Below are 26,067 nucleotides of genomic sequence, written 5' to 3'. Positions count from 1 at the left end.
CCGTCAACAAAAACGCTTTGGTGAGTAACGGAGGCCTAGGTGGCACGTTCTGAGTTGGCAAAAGTTGCTGAGATGACATGAGAGATGATAAGTATTGTTGGCAGAGGGACTAAAATAAAAAACGCATATTTACGTAGGGATGAAATTAAAAAAAAGTAAACATCAAAATTTAAAATTTAAAAACCATTGTTTCTATCTTCTTCCTCTCTCCCATCTTCTTCATCTCTCTGCAGATGTTCCCACAAAATAATTTCAGTAATTAGCCCTCGATGGAGAATCAAGCAAAACCTAATTGGTAGTTGCAACAATTTGAAAGCTAATTGGTAAAATTTGAAATTTGATTTAAAATAAAACAACTGAATTGACGGTGGTTATACGTAGCTTTCACATAACAAACCAATTGCATCTATGGAGTTATGCAATGAATAATTGTTAGGTAGGTAGCGCTCATGCTAGCCAATCATAATCGATTACAATTAGCATTATAGAAAACTCTGGTATTGACTGATAATTTATGAGCTTGAAGCTCTAACAATGGAAGCAGAAAATAAAGAAATGACACCAGAGTTGCAAGAACTCCTAGACCATATTGATTTTGCTGTGTTCTTGTGGTGTGCTTTGTTTCTGGGTTTATTTTTTATGTCATTTGTTTATGTGTTTATTTTGTTCTTTAAGTGTTGTTTTTGTTTTGCTCTTTCATCCACGTTTTTAAATCATCAGCCACAAAACACTTACTAGTTTTCAATTATCGATTCTCTTGTTGGATTTTCGTCCTCCTTAATGATGAGCTAGTGGTTCTCTTGTTGAGAGTTCTAAGGCAGGATTGATTTGTGGAAATATATCTTATATGGATTGTTCATTCAATTTGGTTTGATAAATTTAAAAGGCAGCACAAGCTGAATGTATGAAATAATGTAAAAATGTCATAGTTGTTCATTTTTTAAAATAACACAAATAGGATTGTTGTTAGAGATGAAGAAATTGGGGTTGAAGATGAAGAAGAAAATTTTAAATTTCAAATTTTTATATTTACATTTTTTCAATTTCATCCCTCTGCAATTTTGCATTTTTGGTTTTGGTCCCTCAAATCTAGTCACTTTTGATTTGTGAGTACACATAAGCGTGTTTTGCCATGTCATCGATTGCCACGTGTGACCTCCGTTTGCCAGCAACGCGTTTCTGTAATGGTAGTTAACGTTAGGGACTAAAACCAAAAGGTTAACAACTTACAGGGTTAGTTTTAGAACAAAAAAACTTACAAGCAGACAAAAACCAAAAACACGCGAACTTACAGAGACCTTTGATATATTTAAGCCTTTTATTTATTATTCTCTACTTCACCTCATAACTTTATCTCTTTCTTAATCTCAATCTTTATTTATAACAGAATAATAAAATAAATAAGGAGAATATTAAAGAGTACTCTTAGGGCATTAGTTAAACAAACAAAATAAGTAACTTTTTTTTTTTTTATAAAAAGTGGTGTAATTATTACTTAATTAAAAGTCAAAACTTATATTTTTAAAACAAATTTTCTATTTATAATTTCCTTAACTATTGCCCTGAGGACACGTTAGTAAGATCCAATAAATAAAAGAGTGAGATTAAGAAAGAGATAGAGATAGGAGAGCGATGTAGAAAAATATTGAAGGAGAATATCGAAATCCCTGATTTATTATAATTTTGCATGCAACTTATAGATTATAGATGAAAGAAAGTCATAAAAATATATAAAAGTACAATGTTGAAGACATGAGAATGTTCGGATGGTTTATGGTGGTGACTAACTTTTAGAGATAAATTGAAAAGAGCTTTAGACATGTCATAAGCTATTTTTGTAATCTTTTCTTAAACACAGTCTCACAATTGTGTATATCGTTCGCATAATGGGATAGGAATATAATTGGTTTAGAATAGAATTAGTTCCTCCTTCAGTTAATTTAGGTTGCATTTGATTCTCTTTTCATTCTATGTTTGACATCACAGTGGAATGCAATCAGAATTGTGACTAAATGACATAAATTCCTTTAATTGAGAAAAATTTAAGAAATTAGGTATTGCATTTATCGGTTTGGATAAGCTATTTAATTAAGCGCTTATATCATACACATGCTTATCATATAAATGTTAAAAGGTAAGTCACATAGTCTATCTATCTCTCCCAAATTGCATGAAGCATAATCAATTGAGAACAGAACGAACACATTCTCATCGCCGTTCAGCGTATGACATTCATAGTCCTATGCGCATTCTCATCATCCAGGATACAATTGCATGCAGATTTTCCTGCGCCATTTTCTGAGGAAGTACCTGCAGGCATGTTCTCATCAGGAAATGTACCTGCAGGAAAGCCAGTTGGAAAAACGCATAATAAACTATGATCAACAACCAAAAGTTTCTTGGGGATATTTTCACTTTTCCTGTGGATAATTTCAACAGGAAATCACTTGAGGATATAAAAGTTCCAAAACAATATCTCACGAAGGTATTACCTAAACACCTAAATCCTTAGAAAAATCCGTAGAAAAAAAAGGAATTTCTAGTAGTGTACTTTAACTCCCTGTAAACAAATCACTATTCTATTCCGAGAACTAGAGATTACAAACAATAGAGTTCATGGTAAAGTGTAGTGAATCAAACATTAGAGTACAGTCTATGACCTCAATGTTTGATAATAATTTTGTGTGGTATTAGCTCGTCTTAGACGCTTCTTCCTGCTTCTCCATGCAACCTGAATTCTGTTTGCTGCAAGTGATCTCCAATAAGGTGATTGATACCTAACATAACACAACAACCAAATCATGATGTCAGAGACATGGTTTTGATAATAGATATTAGGCATGTAAATAACACACTTGTTATGTGTTTCCTTACCTAACAAACAAGTTTTGTAAGGGTTTAGTAAGACTTGCTCCAAATTATAAGGCAGATAACTATCAATGGACTTTATTGGAAATGAAGCAAGGAGATTCGTATGCAATGTACAGAAAAAATGAAACAACATTTTTTTCTATCGACAGAAACACAAAAAGGTAATGGAAGTAATAAATGACCTTATGACTTGTTGAACGCGAGGGCTCCGCAAGAATCTTGCAAAATGAGTTGTGACTTCTTCAATGTCTTTAGCGTCGAGTGAAAATGCCTCAACATTGGTTAAGCATTTTACCGTTCTGTCACTAGTTAAGCCCTGTCCTTGAATCTTTACATTTTTACTTTCTACAAGAGAAACCGAGTTATAAACCACAGGATGACAGAGATGAAGATTTATGTCATAGGTAAATAAGCTTGAGAGCTTTTTTTTTTTTGTAGATATAAGCTTAATGGAGAGATTCAAATTCATTTTGATTGATAAAAAGATAAAATGAAAATTATTACACTTTACTCTTTAAATAGAGCTTAGGACAAGATTAACAAATAAAAATAAAATGATTGTTTCTTTAACTTTCTTTTAATATAAAAATAGAAGTAATTTCAAACTAGTTTTTGACTGAAGAAGGTTTGCCACTAATGAGTAATGACTTTTGTATTATAAATGTTAGGATTTTGAAACTGCGTTTCTTTGCCCTACTATGACCATTAACAATAAGATATGGATTAAGAAGTCATAAGATGGCAGTATTGTTGGCGGATAGCAGGTCCTTAACTTCAGCGATGAGGGCAGCGCAGCATAAGTGTGAAAATTCATGGCTGGTCCTGTAATGAGATTTAAGCAAAGAAGGGAGTCGTTGTAACACACAAATTCAGTGATGTCCAAGTCTCGAGCCAGAAGTTAAACCGTGGTAGATTGCAGAGAGCTCAGCAAGTAAAATGTCTTCTGAATTAGAGATGAAACCAGAGAAACCGGATAGGTAGTAACCTGCAGAATATCTCATGAGGCCTCTGAAGCCAGCTCGTTGAGGTGTTCCAAGAAAACTCCCATCCACGTTAAGAATGTGGCACGATTGATTGTTCCAACCCCGGACAACTAATTATATACTCGAAGTTTGCATATTCAACGACCTATTATTTTAATTTGTGCAAAATATACTAAGAGATGTGTTATGTGTGTATGATCCGTGAGCTTAGTTCAGTTGATAAAGACAATGCATAATATATGCAAGGTTTGAGGTTTGAACCCCGAACACCGCAAAAAAAAGATGTTTAAAGCAGCATGAATTTGAGATGACAAAAATATTATTTCATTCTTTATTATTAAAAAAAAATTAGTGTCTAAACTCACAAAATAAACAAAGTGATGAGATGTAAAGAATTACATGTTAGAATCCGTGACCCAACATATTAAATGTGTATTTTAACCCTTTACTATATATTTTTCTTTTGGTGGTTAACCCTTTACTATATTTTATTTTTGAACCCTTTACTATATGAATTGTACTTATGGAACAATTTTATTTCAATAATTCCAATATAGTAATTAATCTTCTTTGTCTTTTATATGCTTAATGAATTATGAAAAAGATTTGTCATCAACTAAACAATTTAGCTACCTGTTTTTACTCAAAATATTACATTTCGTAGTTACTAAGAATGCTTAATTAATTTTGAAATAGACTAGGTTGTCATCAATTGTACAATTTGGTTTTCAGTTGGTTGAAAAATAATACAAATGTGTTTAAAATGTCAACTATTACGAAATTAATGTTAGTCTTGTTTTTTTGCTATCTAAAAATCATAGGACAATTGCATCATGTACTAGAAAGCAACTTTAGTACTCGAAATACCATGCAAAAGCTTAAGATGATACTATGCATAATTTAGCAAAAAAAGTTCAACATAGACATTTGTTGTGAGATCTTTTATTGGAGACTGCTGCAAATACTTTGAACAAGAAAAAGCAGAAGAACATTAGGATGGTTGTACAAATAAATTCCAAAGCTTATGTATACACTAAGTTTATGCAAATTGAATGCAATGGTTTCAAGTAGTCATAGTTAGATCCATCTAGAATGGGTGGTCTATTGACTTGACCTCCTTACTTTTTTATGGTACCGGAAAATTTCTTCCCTAGATCTCACTCAGAAACAGAACAGAGTGTCTGCTTTGATACCAATTGAAATTTCGGCACGTAGTATAATAACGAATTATGTACACAATGTTATGACTAGTCAGATGTCTCGCAAGAAGTCAGAACATCGTGACAACAAATCACAAATAACCAATATAATTGAAGGACAAAAAGTAAATAACTCAGGTTATTTGCTGACCCAGTTCGGTGCAATTTCACCTACATATGGGGGCTACCAAGGCAGAAATGAAATCCACTATAGTAGTATCAATTCGAAGCATATATAAAAGTCTTCACAAGCTCACTAACTTCTCACTTAATCACTACCCGTGGTATTTCTACCTAAGACTCCTAGTCCTAAATATGAGAACCCACTCACTTCCTCTTAGTCACAGACCAGTGACAATCCTTGAAATCCTTAACAAATATGGAGACACTCTCCTAGAAAAAGAATCAACTCGTGCTTAAAAGCTTAGAGGATTCAAAGTATTACAACTCAATTACAAAGTCCAACTCTAATATCAAAGAAATATGAGAGTGTCACACAAATAACAAAGACAGACTGAAACCCTAGATGACTCTTTTGCAATTGTAGCTTCAGTGAATAATTAGGTCTTCTGTCTCTATTTATATAGCCTGAATGTTGAATAGGCGTGATGCACAAGTTCGGCTAAACATCAGCTTAAATCTCGATATTTCAGCACAAATATTCTGAAGCAGATTGGATGTTTCCTTAAATGTTGCAACAACATTCTTAAGGACTAAGTTAAGCATAAACTGCCTTCCTCTTCTTCTAGAAGCACCCTTTCTTGGTCAACTCTTCACGTGAAACAAATCTTTAGATATTATATGAAAATCTTCACATTTAAAATAAATCTCCAAGAATGTGGATCAATACACGCTATGATGTCATACCAACATGTTAAGACATTATGTCTGACATTTTTCTATAACTAAAGTTTTAACAAAATGCAGTCAATACATGTCTAAAAACCTAACGATAATTTATAAAAGAATTAAAACATACGTGTACTTTACAATTATTAGTTACTTTTAAAAAAAAAATGTATGTCATTTTATATTTATTAGTCACTTTAAAAGTTTATTTTGTCAAACATTTTAATTTGAATCAATGTATTTTTCGGCTATCAAACATCAACGATAAACTAGTTTTTCAACATGGGGGCTTAGGACAGACCAGTGGGCCACATGGTCTACGAGGGAACTTTTAAAGTGAGAACCCACTCACTTCCTCTTAGTCACAGACCAGTGACCGTCCTTGAAATCTTTAACAAATATGGAGACACTCAATTAGAAAAAAAAATCAACTCGTGCTTAAAAGCTTATAGAGATTCAGAGTATTACAACTCAATTACAAAGTCCAACTCTAATATCAAAGAGATATGAGAGTGGCACACAAATAACAAAGATAGACTGAAACCCTAGATGACTCTTGCAATTGTGACTTTAGTGAATAATTAGGTCTTCTGACTTGTTTGTTGAATGGGCATCATGCACAAGTTCGGCTAAACATCAGCTGAAATCTCGAAACTTCAGCACAAATATTTTGAAGCAGATTGGATGTTTCCTTAAATGTTGCAACAACATTCTTAAGGACTTATAGTTAAGCATAAACCGCCTTCCTCTTCTTCTAGAAGCACTATTTCTTTGTCAACTCTTCACGTGAAACAAATCTTTAGATAATATATGAAAACTTCACATTTAAAATCAATCTCCAAGAATGCTGATCAATACACGTTATGATGTCGTACCAACATGTTAAGGTGTTATGTTTAACATTTTGCTATAACTAAAGTTTTAACAAAATGCAGTCAATACATGTCTAAAAACCAAACAATAATTTATAAAAAAAATTAAAACATACATGTACTTTACAATTATTAGTCACTTTAAAAAAGTAAACATATGTCATTTTATATTTATTAGTGACTTTAAAAGTTTATTTTATCAAACATTTTAATTTCAATCATTGTATTTTTCGGTTATCAAACATAAACGATAAACTAGTTTTTCAACTACCATTTACTTCCTCTAAAAAAAAAATTATCAATTACTTATTAGTTTCAAGCTAGCTTACAGTTTAATTTTACCAAACAGACATGGAGTGGCAATATCATCCCAAAAATTTAGTATATGATATACATTATAATTTATAATATCTTGAAGTAAATAAGTTTGTGTGTGATTATTAAATATAGTTTATTAACCAATCTTATTAATATAATTATTACACGCGAGATGGAATTTTATGAAATATAAAATGATTGGTGCGAAAATAATACAAGATAAACACTACTCTTTTAATTATGGTTGCTTATCACGGGATGAAGGTATGCAACATGGGGGCTTAGGACAGACCAGTGGGCCACATGGTCTACGAGGGGGCTTATGACATCCCCATGGTTCACATGATCTATAAGCTTCACAACACTTTTTCAAACCTTGGACATTACCGACTAGAGCACCTATAATTGAAATCAGAAACACCAAAAATTTCAAGAACATCTTCAATGTAATTTTTATTATAACCAAGATTGATTTTCAAAGTAAAGTGAATATCTTGTAGCGAGTTGAATGTTAGAGCAATGCATGCTAATTTATAGGCAAAAATAGAACCTATAAAGCATCGTAGTTAAAAATATTTTGATATCAATAATGTGAAAACCTTAATCTTTTATAGCATATAATCACTTTTCAGTCAAAAAAATATATTAATTCATTTTTTATGTTGACTGACTACTATTCTTTTATTAATTTATTAGGCTATAATTTTAATGATACTTTTTCTTTTTGACTTATTATTTATTAGTTTCACATGTTTGTTTTTTTTTGACAAAACATGTTTTTTTTTTTAAGGAGGAAGTTTGACATGTTGTGTATACTTGCATATGCCTATGTCGTCAGTATTATAAGTATTTAACTAATTAAAAATTATATAAGTTAAGTCACTTTTACACGATATTAAGTATTGTATATACATTTAATTATTTTATAGGTCGTTAAATTATTTGAATTTTTAAATAGTTATTGTCTAAAAAAAATAATATTGTACTCAAATCTTTGAAATAGTACGTTTTATGTAATTTGGTCATTTCCTTAATTAAGGTTTTACAACGTTTACCTCAACTTGTTTTATTTAGGTAAACTCGACTCGAGAACTTGTACGAGTTTACCTAAAATTAAAATATAAAATTTATTATTTACATGTCATATGTAAACTAATATAATATTATAAATAGTCCAATAATGCAAAATATGATTAAATTATAAAGGATTTTAACCACCATAATAAAACATTATGTTCAACTAAACCTCAAAATACAAAATAAACTTGCAAAATCATAAGTCTCTTTAGCCAACATGTAATAGAACGATCAAATTATATAAAATATAAGAGAAATGATATTTAAACATCCATTTGGTAACAACTTTTTCTCTCATACTCACATTGTTTTTAACTTTATCTCTCTATTGCTTTGGCTTCCGTGCAAGTACTTACTTTTTCTTTGTAAATGATGGTTGTTAAGTAAGTTGTCAACCAAATTGATTGTTAAAATAACACTCCTCAAAATATAATTGTACAGGGAAGTGATTTTTTTTTTTTTTTTAGTTTAGAAACTTAAAAAATATCTAATAGTATAGGAACCTACAATATAAAATATTATATGTGTTCCGTCAAAAAAAAAAATTATATGTGTGTGTGGATGTAAATATCAAATAAAGGAGGAGAAAGAGGAAGATGTAGAGATCTTAAAGAGATCGGTGATAGAGGAGAGAATATAACGAATATAGAAATGAGAGAGAACAGTCATTGGTCTCTCTACTATCTTTATTTCATTTCTTCTATCTCTATGTTATATGTCACGACCCAAAATTCACAATCGTGACCGGCGCACGAACTAGAACATCCTAGTTCGGTAAGCTTATTGACGACACTTGGCAACTATAATTTAAACAATTTTCATTTGACTTAAAATGATATCCACTGAAATTTCGACAGAGCATCCTCTGTATTTTGAATATTTTCCAAGACTTTAATCCTGATTATGAACCTGTATTCTCATCCAGAGTTTCAAAAGGACATATTTACATATTTGTACATCTCAAATAAAACATTCCTAGACTCCAAATAGTTGCATATACTCTGATTCAACATATACATAAACAAAAGAGACATCCATCAAATAAGCCTACCAAACAAAAGTGACCCTACTGAACTTTGAGTCTACTACCAGCTTCCTACTTAGCTGCTTGAAAATCTGAAAAAAAAAATAGAAAATAAAAGAGTAAGTCACAAGGACTTAGTGAGAGACAACAACCACCACCAACTAGAAGGGAAACACACAAGGACACGATTATTTATTTTTCTCAAATCTAATTTTTAACTTACAAGGCTAGTAACTGTATAAAAAATATAATAAATTCACAATCAAGTGTACCATGAAAATTCATAAAACTTTGTAATTTTATCAAACTAAATAAGACTATATCAAAATTTCAATGTCGTCAAGAGGTGAAACCAAATCCACAACTTTAAAGAAAATATATAAATCGATTATAATGAAAAGGAATCGAGATAATCAAATCCAAATATAATATAAAAACTGGGCTTAATGAAATGGAATCAAAATAATCACTTCAAAGAAAATATAAAATCATATTCAATTTCATAATACCAAAATAATCAACTTGAAATAAAGTATAGAAATCTAACTTTGGTGAAAATAATCAAATGGGTGAATCGAGAACTAACTCCATCTCGTTGATAGCCCTTTCCTCCTAATGGTGGCCTTTCCATGGGGCGGCTCCATCTAACGGATAGCTCTTTTCTCTCGACTCAAAACAAAGTGTAAAACATTTTCAATTAGGAAGTTTACCTCTCATTGATATGCCCTCCCCTCCTAATGGCGGCCTTTCCATAGGGGCGGCTCCATCTATCGGGGTAATTCTACCTAATTGAAATCACATACTAGGTGCACCTAGATCGTCGTCATTATAACCGGATTTTCAAACAAAATTCTCAAAACACGTATCTAAACTCATCTTTCACAACAAATCAAAACTTATGTCAAAATACTTTCATCAAAACTCAATCGAAAATCTATAAGTACATCTAGATTCAAATCCAAATCCAAATCCAAATCGCGTACATATTAATATCAAATCTTTTTAAAAAAAACGCATATTTCAAACCATGCTTTACAAAATATGAAAACTAGTGCCAAGATACATGCAATCAAATTTCAATTCTTAAATCCAATACTCTATAAATCATAGGTCAATCCAAAACCCAAATCCAAATGGAGTGTATAACAGCATCAAGATAATTTTCAAAACAAAAACATATTCCTCAAATACCATTTTTGTCAACATCTCAAACTTATGTTAGAAACTTCAAACATTTCCTCAATAAATCATAGACAAGTTCAACTAGACACCATATTAATATTCATGACATTAAACATAAATTTTCAAGGACAAGAAAAATGTTCAAAGCTGTGTTCTCCATTTTTATAAACACTTTAACATAGAAAATCAAAATATCAATAATATTAATAGTAAAAATATGTGATAATGATCGTTATCAACTCACCCATACGACGAATCACCTAAATTTGTTCTCCAACCATCCTAGGAGAAACATTGAAAGCAGCTGCCCACATACCCATTTCAAGAAAAGCCGAAGCACAACAAAACTGATTCAAGCTTCTTCATTGTTTTTTTCCCCATTGCAGCAACATGGTTTTGAATTCTTGAGGAGCAAAACCGTGGCACAGGATTGCAATTTCCTTGGTCCCATAATATTGTAATATACCCACTAATTGTTTTCACCATAGTACTTTTTGGGTAGTATAGTATGACTCTCTCTTTCTCAAAACTTCAAAGAATCTAAATGTTTCAATGAATGGGTACTCTCTACTTTCTCTAGAGCACCTAACCAAATCCCAAAATTTTACCCAAGTATATTTGTAGAATTAGGGAAAAGTTTTCTTAGATATGAAATTCTTCTCATGAGTTTTCTTAGAATTCTCTTCTCTCTCTACCGTATTTTGTCTTTCTATGGGAGATAAGTCTATAATATAATAAAGGGTTAATAGTGTTTTTCACCCCTGTAATATATGTCATTTCTGGTTTTCGCTCCTATAAAATTTTCGGTTTGATTTGCACCCTCGTAAAAATTTTATTTTCAGGAAAACACCCCTAATAGGCCATTTTCAGAATTTTTTTTCAAAAAATTTTGGTTTTTGAATGACCTATTAAGGGTGTTTTTCGAAAAATAAAAATTTTACGAGTGTGCAAATCAAACCGAAAATTTTATAGGGGCGTAAACCAGAAATGACATATATTACAGGGTGAAAAACACTATTAACCCTATAATAAATAATACTTCTCTCATGTCTCTCATATCTCTATCTAATCTCTTTTCTCTTCCTTTCTAAACTCTCTTTTTGCTAACATCTCAATTTTTGCATCCATATACATGGATCCGATCACAAGGATTGTTCCACTTGGGCGTCTAATAAATAAATTTTGTACTTTTGGGTGCTATGGTCTAGTGGTGAGGAAGGGGATTCTTCATGAAGACGGAAGGCATTCCGGAGGTTGAAGAATGTATAGCATGACTTGTGGGATTACCCTAAACGACCAAGGGTGAATGGATGCAAGTGAATCTTCAGGAGGGCGGATTTGATCACTCTGGGGACTGAAGAAGTATGGTGTAGACTTGTGGAACTACCTAAAATTCTTATTGTAGCTAGATGCAAGGATCTTCGAGACGGATGACATTCCGATGGTCGAAGAGGTTAAGGTGTAGACTTGTGGAACTACCTAAAATTCCTATTGTTTAGTCGGATGCAAGAATCTTCAAGAAGGCAGAAGACATTCCGATGGTTGAAAAGGTTGGGTGGAAACTTGTGAAGCTACATGGTGTAGTGGAATGCAAGGGTAAGAGCAGAATGGTGGTTGATGGTTAAATTGGTATCATCACTAATTTAAAGTCAAGGTGGAGATTGTTGTGAAAGTGACTTAAAATTGGAGTTTTGAATCTGTTAAAATTGGTGGGTGAATGGTGCTGTCCGGGACCCAATTTTGAGTGTTGTTTTTTGGCGTTTTGGTATGACACAAATCGGTGGTCTAATGGAGGAATTCAGGGCCCGATTTTGCAAGCTGAAAATATAACAGAATCGTGTTTATGGGCTTATATTTGTTCCAATTTTATGAGGGATACTTTTACTATAAATATAGACATTGTATCAACGTAAACAAGAGAGGGGGGGGCGGGGTGCTGAAAAAAAGGGTTTAGAGAGATTTCTCTAAGCGGGAGACACTAGGGTTGTGAGTGATTCACCTTGGGAAACACTGTTAGGATTGAGTCCCTTGTTCACGGAAATAGATTGAGACTTTGGGTAGAATTAGGTTTAAAATCTTATTCTTGTAACCCTTTGATATCTCTTTTGTAAAGTTACTCATCATAATAGTGGACGGACGAAAGGCTGCTCTCTCCCCCAGTCTAGGTCAGTTTTGGACCGAGCTGGGTAAACAAATTGTGTTTTTTTTTTCTTTTCTTTCTCTCGCTGTTTCTACTTTTTCTTGTGTTTATAATTGTTCCCATGTTGATATTGGTCACTTGATTATTTTTGCTCCACACATCAAGTATTTTTATTGGTGTGATTTTTCAACGAATTCACAACATACCCAATAAGTAAATTTGGTTTAAATGGAGGAGGGTAATTCAATGGTTAGAGGTAGAAGGAGATAAAAATACGAAGTTGTTTTACATAAATAGCTGAACACATATGATTCAAGTGCTTATGTATGAGCTACTATATAACAAAATACAAAATAACACAAGCTGTTTCCATCTAATTAGCTATAAGCCGATTTCACAATCTATCATGACTAACTTTTAGAGATAAATTAAAAACAGCTTTAGACAGACATGTCATAACCTATTTTTGTAATATCTCTTAAACTGTCTCACAAGTGCATGTATAATTAGATAAACTAAAAAAAGTCAATCCAAACAAAGTTGTTGGCAGATTCTTTTACATCTTTGTTGTGGTATCTTTAACGCTGGTTAATTAAATATTCAATTGCATATTTTTCCATTGCAGATGATTCTGAGAAAAGTTATGTTGCTTGGATCCCCTAGTCAGACTTGTTGTTGGCAGACCAACAGTGCATCTGTTTATGCTGTTTTTGAGGAGCATGCAAGTGTAAAATTTTGCACTTCAATTAAACTTGTAAGCAGATAATATTTCTCATAATGGGATTAGGAGTATAATTGTTTTAGAATAGAATGATAGTTCCTCCTTCAGTTTTAGGTTACACTTGCTTCTATTTTCATTCTATGTTTTCTCTCCCAAATTGGATGAACCACAATCAATTGAGAACAGAATGAACACATTCTCATCTCCGTTCAGCATACGGCGTTCTTAGTCCTACTCGCATTCTAATCATCCAGGATACAATTCCATGCAGATTTTCCTGCACCATTTGCTGCAGAAGTACCTGTATGCATGTTTGCAGGAAAATCTGCGGGAAAGTCGGTAGGAAAAACACATAAAAACTACAATCAACAACTAAAAGTTTTTTGTGGATATTTTCACTTTTCCTGCAGATAATTTCGGCAGGAAATTACCTGAGAATGTCAAAGTTCAGACACAATATCTCACAAAGATATTACCTAAACACCTAAATCATTGGAGAAATCCGTAGAAAAACAAGGAGTTTCTAGTAGTGTACTATTCTATTCCAAGGACTAGAAATTACAAACAATAGAGTTCATGACAAAGTGTAGTGAATCAAACATTAGAGTACAGTCTGAGTTCAATATTTGATTATCATTGTGTGGTATTAGCTCGTCTTAGACGCTTCTTCCTGTTTCTCCATGCTATCTGAATTCTGTTTGGTCTATCTGATTTCCCATAAGGCGATTCATGCCTAACGTAACACAATCGTCAAATCAATATGTCAGAGCCATGGTTTTAATAATGTATATTATGCATAAAAGTCAGACAGCCTTGTAATAAGTATATGTATGCGTGAGGGCCATCTATGTCCTTTTATTTCCTAATTTTTTGGTAGAAAATGATGGATTTATCATACATACAAATTGTTGATAATGTGTATATAAGTGATATATGGTCCTCACCTCTCAAGCCGTTTTGTAAGAAATGAATTAGGTTCTACCCAAATTTAAATATAGTATAAAGTCAACTAATTTGGACCACCCATTATTTATATTCACACACCAAGCACAATAGTGTCCCACCTAGAAAATAGAAAAGTTGTGAAAAATGTGTTTATATCTGATGGGTGGAAAAAAACCTTACAAGACATTTTGCAAGGGTTGAGTTAGACTTAATTAAAATAATAAGGCAAATAATTATGAATGGTTTTTATTGGAAGTGAAGCATGGAATGCTATGTAGAAAAGTTATAGAAAAAAATGAAAAAACATGCTTCATGAAAGACATGCTGAATAACGATAGAAAGAAAACGAGGAAATGGAAGGAATGAATGACCACGATGTTTGATAATTATTTTGTGTGGTATTAGCTTGACTTAGACGCTTCTTCCTATTGCTCCATGCAACCTGAATTCTGTTTGCTGCAAGTGATCTCCAATAAGGTGATTGATACCTAACATGACACAACAACCAAATCATGATGTCAGAGCCATGGTTTTGATACTATATATTAGGCATGTAAATAACACACTTGTATTGTGTGTCTGTGTGTGAAGACCATATATCCTTTTTTATATAGAAAAATGACGGATTTGTATCAGATATGCATATTGTTAAGAGTTCCATATTGATTGAGATATGGTCTGACAATGTATATATAAGTGGTAGGTACTAGGTAATCCTCACTCTTCACCTCTCAACCAAATTTTGTAAGGGTTGAGTTGGGCGTGAACAAGATTCTAAGATGATATAAGCGCCTACTGATCTGAGTAACCCATGATCTATATTCATGCACCAACCATAGTAGTGAGGGGCATATTGGAAAGGGAAAAAAAAAAAAAAAAAAGTCCCACGTGGAAAAGATGTTTTGTAAGGGTTGAGTTAGACCTATTAAAAATTATAAGGCAGATAACTATGAATGGTCTTTATTGGAAATGAAGAATGGAGATATATATGCAATGTAGAGAAGTTATAGAACAAATGAAACAACATTTTTTTCTCTCGACAGATGCAAAACATGGTAACGGAGTGAATGAATGACCTTATGACTTGTTGAACGTGAGGGCTCCGCAAGAATCTTGAAAACAGAGTTGTGACTTCCTCAATGTCTTTAGCGTCGAGTGAAAATGCCTCCACATTGGTTAAGCATTTTACTGTTCTGTCACTAGTTAAGCCATGTCCTCGAATCTTTACTTTTTTACCGTCTACAAGAGAAACCGAGTTACAAATCACAGGATGACAGAGATGAAGATTTATCTCATAGGTAAAATAAGCTTGAGAGATTTTATATTTTGGTAGATATAAGCTTTGATGGAGAGAAAAATTTCTTCAAATTCATTTTGATTGATAAAAAGATAAACTGAAAATTATTACAATTTGCTCTTTATGTAGAGCTTATGGAAAGATCAACAAACTAACTAACTGAAGTCTAAACCATATTGATGAAACATGTTTCTCAGTTTCTATGAGGCTATATTAGATGATAACTGCTACTTCTTTTGAGGCATGTTATCGTTATATCAAGTATAGTTGTACCTTTACTTTTAGCAGACTGTTCAAGATACCATGTTAGAAGCTCTTCACCAGAAGCATCCCCTTCCGATAACAGAACCGGAATTTCATCTTTTCCAATGCTCTCCATTTTTCCACGAACAATAAAAACCATCTTCTGTATGAGACCACCCTGACTAAAAACTATACTTCCTTCAATGTATGTCGTCTGTACTAGTCGTTCACGAATGGCATCTAAGATAGGCTCATCCTCATCCATTAGGGAAAAAAATCGAATCTGTAGAAATCTTAGATCATCATTACAAAGACATTTGGATGTGTCATTGTTTTAGTTTAAAGATGAATATGCATAAAGTTTTGTCTTCAAAATTGTTTTCTCATTCAACTTCTATTGGATTCTACCAAGTTACTCCCTCCGTGTCAAAATATAAGCAAAAATCACTTTTTAGGTTCATTCATTTAATGATGTATGTGGTCCATATTATGAACCACATACATCATTAAATGAATGAACCTAAAAAGTGAATTTTGCTTATATTTTGATACGGAGGGAGTACATGTATATGAATAGGGAAAAGAGAACCATAAATAAAATTCATTTAAAGAGTAATCATGAACTTCTTTAAAATGTTCCAATGCATACATTTTTAACAAATTTGAAGAGATGACGTCGTATGTCTGTCTGGAGATCTTCTGGCAAATTCTCCAGAACCATTTTCTCAGAAACACCTCTTGTTGCAGCCCAACTATACTGTTCAGCCTGTCGTACTCTCCTGCATGACACGCATATCCAACATTTGTACATTATACATTTATTATTTGATAGTTGTGTATTTGCAATGTTGATATGATTTGTTAAAAGAATTAGAACATTTCATACCTTTTGAGATCTTCTGGTAAGCGACGATGGCTCATCCATTGCTCAACATCACGGCCTCTAAGTTGCATTTCTACCTTCCTGTAAGGAGGATGGAACAAAATGTATCGAGTTTGTGACAACCCTAAGAATGAAACACATCGAAACTTTACTAAAGAAGTTACATTATTAGTCAAAATTTCCAGCTTTCGATAAATTTAAACTGCCCAACAAGGACAAACAAATGGCCTACAAAGAATTAACATGATACAATATTTAGACAGGATGTTTTTTCCTAGTCCTACTTAAGTACTAGTATCTCGTTGAAAAATAATAATGATTTGAATCACATAGTATGAGTTGGATGTCCCGCATTACTTGGAAAGTAGAGGCTGAACACTTTATAAGTACGAAGACCCATAAATCAATACCTTAAGATTTTGGGTTAAGACGCAGTGTCCAACTAACTTGTGTGCTTTCTCTTGACACAATGTGGATAATTTCTTGAGCTCCCCTCATAACCCAACCCATAGTAGATATGATCAAACTTAAGAGGGGTGTTGATACGATGAATTACACCATATAGTTTGATACAATTCAACTATAGGATGCCTAGACAATCATCCTTCTACATTTTTATCAGATTTTCAAATGAAAGAAACATTAAACAGAAGTTAATTTAGAAGGAAACAGATGATGTGTGTCTGGCTTCATGGTAGATAGAGCCAAAAGTGATTCCATTTAATATTAATAATTTTTGTCACTGCACACAGCAAATGAGAACCGTTGCTACCAAGAATTAACATGCACAGAAAGTAAGAGAAACATTCTACCTCTGTGCAAGAGACTGATTAGAGGTCTGTATGGTGCCAATGAGATGCGCAAGGTACAAGAGTCCCAATACCATGATGGACATTGTAAAGAGGATTTCCCACGAAGAATTACTTGGAGTTTGATTACCAGCCAGAGTAATGATTTGCTGTATTAAAGCTCACAGATGTATAATTGGTAAGTAATGTCAAACTACTCATGTGCCTTTAAGTGCTTATTTGGTAACAAGGCGGATTTTTCGATATCACGGTGAGCCAAAATGATTTTGCAATAGCTACAGGTTGCAGTTTTTGCAAAATCACAATGACTCACCGTGATTTCTGCTAACCAACCGCAATACCAACCATAAACTTAGCGTTCGTTTGCTTTAGTGTGGGCTAATCATTCTTGCATCCCTATGTCTCTTAGACGTGAACTTGGAGAAGCTACAATTTTTTGCTTAGAGTGGATGTGCAATGGTTAGGCAAACCACCACAACTCCAGCCACAGGCCTTGTGTTGGCTCAAGCTGTCCCTTGACATGATATAAGAGCCAACAGGACCTAAGACACGGTCGAAACAGTATTGATAGTGTCCGTTATTAGTTGTTTCTAGTTTTGACAATGAACAAAAATCACAGAAACAGACTTTGGCTGCGACCTGAGTTTATTAATAGTTAATTTATTTTTTAGAAGAAACAAAAATCATTAAAAAAGTATGAAAATAATTAGTTATGAAATTATGATGAAACAATGGAAAGTTGTGTTCTTATACATTATAGTATAAATGACTTTAATAAGAGTTTTGCAATTGATTATTTCACACCGCTACGAGTGCAATCAGTAATGCAACATATGTAACAGCTGAAATGACGGAATCCTTAACGTGACTGGGACCTCACAGCAATTTAAAACCTTGATAACACGTATGATCATGATTTCCAATATTCATCCCATGACTCTCCCATTTGTCTAATATTAAATCTTAAAATGGTATGAAAGTGATTTTGCAAAACTACATATGAAATTGATGTTAAGTTTTTGTCTTTGCAGCTATTTTGCATTGTCACTCCGCAAAATTCGATTTCCTTTTCAAAATTAATTCTTTATCTATGAACAAAACGTCTCAAAAACACCAAATAATTGTGAATGATCCTTCAAATAAAGTGATCCAGGTGCATATACAAAAATCATCAATGAAAGTGACATAATATTTGTATCCCAAAGTAGACGACACCCGACTAGGACCCCACACATCAAAAACCAATCAACTTTAAAGAAATCTCCTAGCAACCTCTCAAAAGTGGGACCCACGCACTGTTGATGTTCCCAAACGACACAAAACAGCAAGGTGAGTCAAATGATTGCAGTGGCAATTGAATGCGCATGCCAGGAAATGCACAAGACTAGACCAGCGCATGACGGTGCGTCGATTGACGTTTGACGGCGTAATTTTGGTGGAATGCAGATCGGCACTATCTGATTTTAGATCCAGATCGTGTGTCTATGTCGGCAGAAGTGGCAGCGGCTCTGGCAGCTGCTCCGCTGACTGTCAGTGGTGGTTGTACACTTACTGCTGACTTAAGACCAAACAAACTAAAAACAAGGGTTAACCTTGTTGGCAGAACCCAAAGAAAAACCATTCTCTAGATACCATTTTTTAGTATGAATATTTCTCATTAATTGAATAGGTTGTAAACCAACTATTTATATATGTGAGATATGATCAAAATAGGAATGCAATCCAATCATAACTCCTAAAGATACTAACACATTATACTATAATAAATATCAATAATTAACTATGATTTTCATGTGTTCAAAAATACATTATATCCTTATAACCATCCAAATTATGTTCAAACATATAACAATTTTAAGTATTCATGTGTACTCGATATCTTTTTTTTTTTTTGGTCAAGTAGCCTAGTGGCTAGGCGCACACAATTAAACTGTGGAGAAGTGGAGTGTCCAGGGTTCGAACCCTGGCCCCTGCATATAATATGCAATATCCCTACCAACTGAGCTAAGCTCACAGGGATAGATCTACACGATATCTATTAACAATAATTTAGGTTCAGATATACACATGAAAATTGTGGTTAATTGCACTATATCAATGACCGACTTATGACAATTATTTTAGTCATAAAAATGTACACTCTCTTTTTAACTCTCTAACATTCACTTTCTTATTAGGTGTAATCCATGTGGGTACAACATTTTGAAAATGGATCTCACATAATGTTGTGAGACCCACACTCTCTCTAAAATTCACTCTTCCGTTGGATGGATGAAACCCATGTGGGTCTCACAACTTTATGTGGGATCCATGTATTAAACCTACATGGATCACACCCAATTAGAGGAGTGTTCATAGCATTTCTCCTTAACATAATTAACCATTTATTAAAACTGCATTAGTCATTCAAAATGTTTTCAAATTTTGTTGTTTCATTCTTGTTAAAATAACACAACACTTATTATTATATTTTTTTTTTCTCTATCATCAACCAAAAATTAGTTATGAGACATCCACATTAACTTTTGCACAAAAGTTTTCGTATCAAATTACTTTGTTTATCTTCATAGCTCCCTTTCAGTATGGTATGTTGTTTGATAAAGAAGACATGTTATTAAGCCCATTAGAATCTCCACAGCTCAAATAGGACAAAATGTATATAAATTACAACTGAACGAAGAAAATATAAAACAACAAAATGCATACCTGGAATCCCCAAAAGACTGCATACATATATTTCTTGGCCACCGTAGTTTCTATAGTAAGTTGTACAGCATTGGCATATATTCCATAATTAATAGCACCAGATGTGGAATTCAAACAAGCATCGGCACCCTTATCATCACTCCATGTAGCTGATATATTCCACCATCTAGAATTACAATCAATCAAGTTCATGCATCCAGGTAGTTTGGCAAGATGGCAGGCATGTTGCAAACACTGGTTAACTCTCTGGAAGAAGATAAAGGGATAAAAGGAAAGAAATTGGTAAAATGAAACTGGTTAATTTAGTGCTTAAGATTAGTACTTAAAATTATCGGAAATTTCAATGACAGTCGACAATATTATTCAAAAATAAAACTCAAGACATTTCTCATATTTACTGAGAAAATGACGACTTGATTGATTTTAGTTCATTATTTTAATAGTAAATATGATGAGGATCATTAACATATACTACCAAGGTACGATGTTTGTCGTCTTTGGATTTTTAAACATTTTTTAAATATTAGTCCACGGTAGACCACTTATGAAGGTGGTGGCCGTCCATATTAGAATTTCTCAAATTTTTTAATAAAGAATTCTTCGAAGAAAGATTCAAATGAAAATTTGTTTGAATAGATATTCTCTTAAAATGTCATTATAAACATTTCATCATTTTGTTATAAATTTTTTTGAATGATAAATTTTTTTATTTTTTTTTGGTCAGGGAATGATAAAATTTTATAAAATCTCTAAAATAAGAAAATAGTTTATCAGAAAAATCATTTTTGATAGATATCTTTTTAAAAAAGAAAAAAAAAATATATGTATGATTTTTATTATTTAAAATTTCTAGCAATGATCATTTAAGCTAATGAATGTCAAAATTTCTCTTTTAACTTGTAGCAAATGAGTTTGAAATAACTCCTACTATTTTTTAGTAAGCTTCTGAAAGGAAAAAAAAAAAACAGTTTAAAAAATACAAAGGAAAAATCACTTTTTTAAATCTATATCACAGAGATCCTTTATTAAGAAGTTTTGTATTTACCAAAAATGAATCTTCAAAAGTCATTTTTACTCACCTCTAGACCAAAGAGGTACCAGCATGAACCAACAACATGGGCAGAGAGCAAAAAAACGAGAAGACCTACAGCTAAATTTGCCCAGGCTGACTCATATATGATTCGGGTTGAAGACCGGCCAATTACCCAAGGCAAAAATCTGAATAATTTTGCAATTAACTGTACAAAGATCACTAGACTTAGAAGATTCTTGGCATAAATTGCTTGTGAAGACCCCAAGGAATTTGGTAGGACAATCAATATCATTATCTGCCAATATTTCACAGCATATTAATATACTAAATAAAATAGGAAAAAGGGAAAATTACTTAGCTGTATATATTTAATAGTTGTATATGGTTATAAATGTTAATGCATTATTTATTATAGTTCGAAATACAATGAAGAAATATAGAAAACTATAGCAAGGCATAACTCAATTGATAATGTCGATATATTATATTCTTTTTTTGAAGAAGCTACTTTAGCCCATCGAAATTGGCATCAGGGAGAATCGAACATGAGACCTTGAGAGGAGCTCACTCAAAGGTCCCAAGTCAACACCACCAGGCCAACCCAAGTGGGTTGATAATGCCAATATTATAAATGTCAATGGGGCGGAGCCAGAGCGGAGAGTACTTCTGTGCTCTCAGTCCTCATCATCTAAAATGATTTTCATTCCAGTCTACATTTCCCTCCTTTGGAAGCATTTTCTTGTAGGAACCCCATCAAGATTAAAAAATATCAAATTTTCATTATTTTTAATCAATTTAGAATTAAACAAAAAAATTAAAGTTTAGTCATAAATCAAATAAAAAACTAAGACATTATTGTTAGATTTGTGATCCTATCAAAAAAAAAAAAAAACCTGGTGACAACAATAAACATCACTTATAAATAAAATTTCACTTATAAATAAAATTTATACACATTTTGTGTGAAAAAAAAAATATATAAAGTACTTGAATATCCACACATAAAAGTTATTTTAATAAAGTGCTTGTGGGCAGGATCCCGAAGGGGCGAGGGATAAGATCTCATCCCCATCTCTAAACTCCCTTCAGGGGAGCTTTCTCCCCTGTCCCTATCCCCACGGGAAATTTTTCCCGCCTTTGGGTCCCTAAACAAGGCAGTCTATGTAGGATTTCTACTTACAGTTACAATTTGACATACCTAGCCATATTACAGAGCTGACACCTTCACTCAAATTCGAACATGTGATTTCATAGTTGTGTGTGTGAATTTCAAGGATCTTTCCTACATCGCCCATAGATAACAAAAATAAAACAGAAAACCAATTCTTCTGACATGGTATCGCAAGCTCAGTGGCAATCCTCACTAAATGTTAGCATTGCATAGGTTGATTTGTTGTATGCTAGCTCATAGAATCTTATTGTATAACATCAGTAGTCTATAAATACATCATGTAAACACTGATTCGGTAATGCAAATCACATGTTATTCACTTCATACTAATATGTATTGGTGTCGACCAACAAATGGAGAGATAGGAAGACATATACCTGAGGAAGAGGTAATACAACAAATACGTCAAAGAATAAGTAGCTCTTAAAGTAATTAGCAGCTATTTTCTTGGGATGGTAAACTAAATCACCAGCACCAGCACCCCTAGACTCAGGAGAAACATAAGCCAACCTAAACTGCAAAAAAGCAACTTGGTAGCGTTATTTAATCTTTAAACCATGGAAACACAATAAACTTGACATAAAAATCGACAACCATGTTTAAGATTCAAGACACATACACTTTTTTCTTCCTAAAAGTAAAAAAGTACCGCTTAAGTTAAAAGTGAAGTTCTGTTGGAGTGTGTTCCAACAAGTTCTATCGAACAGCAGGTAAGCAAGCGATGTTGTATGGTATGGAGTGTTGGGAGGTTAAGAACCAACATGAGAATCAAGTAAGCATAGCAGAGACGAGGATGTTATGTTGGATGAGTGGTAAGACTAGATGGCATAGGATTAGGAATGACGTCGTTAGATAGAGAATGGGGTAGCACCTATAGTAGAAAATGTGGTAGAAAATAGGCTTGGTGGTTTGGACATGTAGAGATAACACCTGTAGATGCGGTAGTACGAAGAGTATATCAGATGGAGGAGAGTCAGATTAGAAGAGGTAGAGGAAGACCTAAAAAAACTATAAGAAAAACCATTATGAAAGATTTACAGGTTAATGATTTGTATTCAAATATGGTTTATGATAACATTACGGCGTAATTTGACAATGTAGCCGACCCCACTTATTGGGGGTAAGGCTTGCTTGTTGTTGTTGTATAAGTAAATACAGACTAAGGAAAACTATAAGACCAACCATTAGACACATTTATATTTAAATGGTCTATCATTTTATCAATAGATGGATTAGCAAAATTAAATCCGAAAATGTGAGTACTGACAAATTACCTGAAAAAGAATGTTCAAGAGATAAACAACATCAGTTATACTTCTAAGTACAACAAGTGTTGTTGCCATTGGCATGTCGATTCGAATACATTTATTATCCTGCAGAAAACGAATGAGAAATGATGAAGTTTTTATTTTATTTTTAAGCAAGGAAAAAGGTAAAGTAAATGATGTTGGAAGATTTTACAATTAAATAAAATGAAAAGTATACCTTGTTCACATAGAATAAGAAGAAAAATAACGGATCAACATAAATTGCGACTATGCAAAATATGGCCAAAAACTTGTTCCATTGTTGTACAACTTTCGCATGGGGGTTCATAACACCAGGAATACACGAAGAACAGAAAGAAAAAAGTTTTCTTCCATAACCTTTGGTGTCACCATAAAGAGAATTGTGGAACTGTAAATCATTCAAAACATGAAAAATGTATGATTGGTTACATGAAAGTCACAGCAAAGACGAACAAAACGTGCATAACTATATGACGAAAAAGGCGAATTCATCATAATTATTGCCATTGAAAACAAACGTAAAGTTATATATAAATATGAAAATCATCAAATATCTATAAATTATATTTTTTAAAAGAAGACAGAATCATCGCTGTGAAGAGAATTTCAAAACATAGAAGTCGGTGTTTTCTTTAATTCATGAAGAAATAATAGTCCATTACTTTAGGAAGACAGATACCTTGGGATCAAATATAGTGGAAGCTCTTGGTTTTCTTTGCTGAGGAACTTTGAAGTGAGTAGGGCATGTAGTAAAATAAGGATCATTACACATTCCCAGTTGTCCAGACCTCAACAAGTGTTCATTTTTATCCATGCCATCGAATGTAGAAAAATTTTCTGTCACTATCATAGTATTCTGAAAAGGATTTCCAGTTGCCGCAGTAGCATATAGTGGACCACTCATTTGGCTAATCGGAGTTTTCCTTGTGGTGCGAACAAGATTCGGTTGTCTCTCGTATGGTTCCAGAGAAGCCATAGGAATAGAGATTGAAGCACTTCGTGTCCTCGATATGTTTCTTCGGAAGGTAGAATCCTGAGGTTCATGAGATCGTTGAACATGTGTTTCTGACAGAATCAGAATTTCATCTTTATCAAAATGATTCATGTTTCCTTGAAGATTCTGCAGAACAGAAAATCATCAGTATACTTATCTAGGTACCATCATTAAGCACTTTATAAACATGTTATATGTACCATCATTAAGCACTTTATAAACATGTTATATGTACAAAATATCTACCGGAATGCGTAGTGACTAATCTTCATTGGACAATTTTGTCAACAGCAAAAAAAAAAAAAAAATATCTTTGTTGAATAATCTGTTAGTCACGCGAGGTAGATTATGGGTTCTCTCCTGACAATCAAGTTTTTCTCCGTAAACAAAGTATCATAATTCAAACCTCTAACCACTTGCCTAAATGCTTGAGTCCCTTACCATTAGGACTAACCACATGTTAGTGATTCAAATTTTATTTTTTATGGTATTAACACTTTGGTTTTTGGAAAAAGGTCCTGATAATTCGGATTTCAATAAGAATACAAGTATAGTTTTGTCGATAATTATTCTAGTCAGGATTCAAACTCGAATTTTCCTAAGCGGGTGTGTAGCTCAACTTGTTTGAACTAAGGGATAAACAGTTGAAGGTCCTAGATTTAAACTAGGACAATGGAGAAAAACTAATATACTAATAACAACATTATGACACAAAAAGACAAAATATTGTAAGTTATAATAACCTATGAGGAATTGGAACTGAGTGAAAATTACACAAAACAGTAACAGTAATGAATTCATCAATCAAAAAATCATATTGAGCTCTTTGCTCTGCATTTAAACAAGTTCCAAAATAATAATAATGATGATGAACTCATCAATAAAAAAAAAAAAAAAAAAAAAAAAGAGAGAGCAGCAATAATGGGAAAGAAAGAAAAAAACACAGAAAGATTAAAGAGTAAAACCTGATTAAAGTGAAAACCCAGAAGCTATTTTGAACCAATTCACGTTAAAGTATGCATTTTTAGGAGATGGTGACTATGGAGTAGACAAAAGTGGACTGCAAAAATGGAAAAAGAAAATTGAAGTGCGAGTCTTCTCTCTGTGTGTGTGAAAATGAAGTGAGAGAGTGAGACAATGTGAAAATGAAGACTTTGAGTGTGAAAAAATGGATAAAGAAAATGAAGTGGGAGAGACCGTGACATGTGCGCTTTGTTAGGGAGTTAAAAGTTAAAGCCCTCTCCAAAATAAATAGATATTGTGGTTTGGTAGAGATAGATATAAATAGATATATAATGGGTTCCACCAGTACCAGTCTCACCGCTTTTAATTATTTGTAAAAAAAAAATTGTGTCTTTATGAATAAAGAAATGAAGAGATTAATAAATGGAGAGAATCTTGATCTTTAGCGTAAATTATACTCTTATCCTCTTAAAGATGATTGCATTACACTCATATACA

General features: G+C 32.9%; 2 protein-coding genes across 4 annotated transcripts; both read right to left on the bottom strand.

Annotated features, from left to right (window-relative positions):
• Positions 1 to 2,374: 2,374 nt before the first annotated feature.
• Positions 2,375 to 3,370, bottom strand: LOC120580881 (putative cyclic nucleotide-gated ion channel 19). The gene is made up of 2 exons (XM_039835089.1): positions 3,054 to 3,370; positions 2,375 to 2,777 (listed from the first exon to the last, which is right to left on the bottom strand). Exons 1-2 carry the CDS (start codon positions 3,338 to 3,340, stop codon positions 2,654 to 2,656), a joined length of 411 nt encoding a protein of 136 aa, XP_039691023.1. The 5' UTR covers positions 3,341 to 3,370; the 3' UTR covers positions 2,375 to 2,653.
• Positions 3,371 to 13,596: 10,226 nt separating this feature from the next.
• On the bottom strand, positions 13,597 to 25,843 carry LOC25496702 (probable cyclic nucleotide-gated ion channel 20, chloroplastic). 3 transcript variants are annotated; one of them, XM_013597345.3, is made up of 14 exons: positions 25,572 to 25,843; positions 24,292 to 24,732; positions 23,809 to 24,000; positions 23,598 to 23,696; positions 22,701 to 22,838; positions 21,199 to 21,447; positions 20,120 to 20,365; positions 17,417 to 17,562; positions 16,608 to 16,685; positions 16,371 to 16,500; positions 15,752 to 16,004; positions 15,258 to 15,420; positions 14,553 to 14,669; positions 13,597 to 13,969 (listed from the first exon to the last, which is right to left on the bottom strand). In XM_013597345.3, the coding sequence occupies exons 2-14, from the start codon at positions 24,715 to 24,717 to the stop codon at positions 13,870 to 13,872; spliced, it is 2,337 nt and encodes a 778-aa protein (XP_013452799.1). In that variant the 5' UTR covers positions 24,718 to 24,732; positions 25,572 to 25,843; the 3' UTR covers positions 13,597 to 13,869. The 3 variants fall into 3 exon arrangements, with proteins under 3 accessions (XP_013452799.1, XP_039691017.1, XP_039691018.1); XM_039835083.1 differs by lacking the exon at positions 25,572 to 25,843 and adding an exon at positions 24,853 to 25,212; XM_039835084.1 differs by lacking the exon at positions 23,809 to 24,000.
• Positions 25,844 to 26,067: the final 224 nt, after the last annotated feature.

Source organism: Medicago truncatula, chromosome 6 (genome assembly GCF_003473485.1).
Source record: "Medicago truncatula cultivar Jemalong A17 chromosome 6, MtrunA17r5.0-ANR, whole genome shotgun sequence".
Lineage (NCBI taxonomy): Eukaryota > Viridiplantae > Streptophyta > Magnoliopsida > Fabales > Fabaceae > Medicago > Medicago truncatula.
This window is presented reverse-complemented; position numbering and strand designations above follow the sequence as displayed.

Bases quoted from the DNA above. Each gene is read 5' to 3' on its own strand.
- LOC25496702 (XM_013597345.3), bottom strand. From the start codon at position 24,717: ATGAATCATTTTGATAAAGATGAAATTCTGATTCTGTCAGAAACACAT. The intron at 21,448-22,700 runs GTATATGTCTTC...AAATATTGGCAG, and splicing joins TTGTATTACCTCTTCCTCAG to ATAATGATATTGATTGTCCT. The intron at 16,501-16,607 runs GTATGAAATGTT...CGTGTCATGCAG, and splicing joins TTACCAGAAGATCTCAAAAG to GAGAGTACGACAGGCTGAAC.
- LOC120580881 (XM_039835089.1), bottom strand. From the start codon at position 3,340: ATGAATTTGAATCTCTCCATTAAGCTTATATCTACAAAAAAAAAAAAG. The intron at 2,778-3,053 runs GTCATTTATTAC...GTGTTATGTTAG, and splicing joins CGCGTTCAACAAGTCATAAG to GTATCAATCACCTTATTGGA.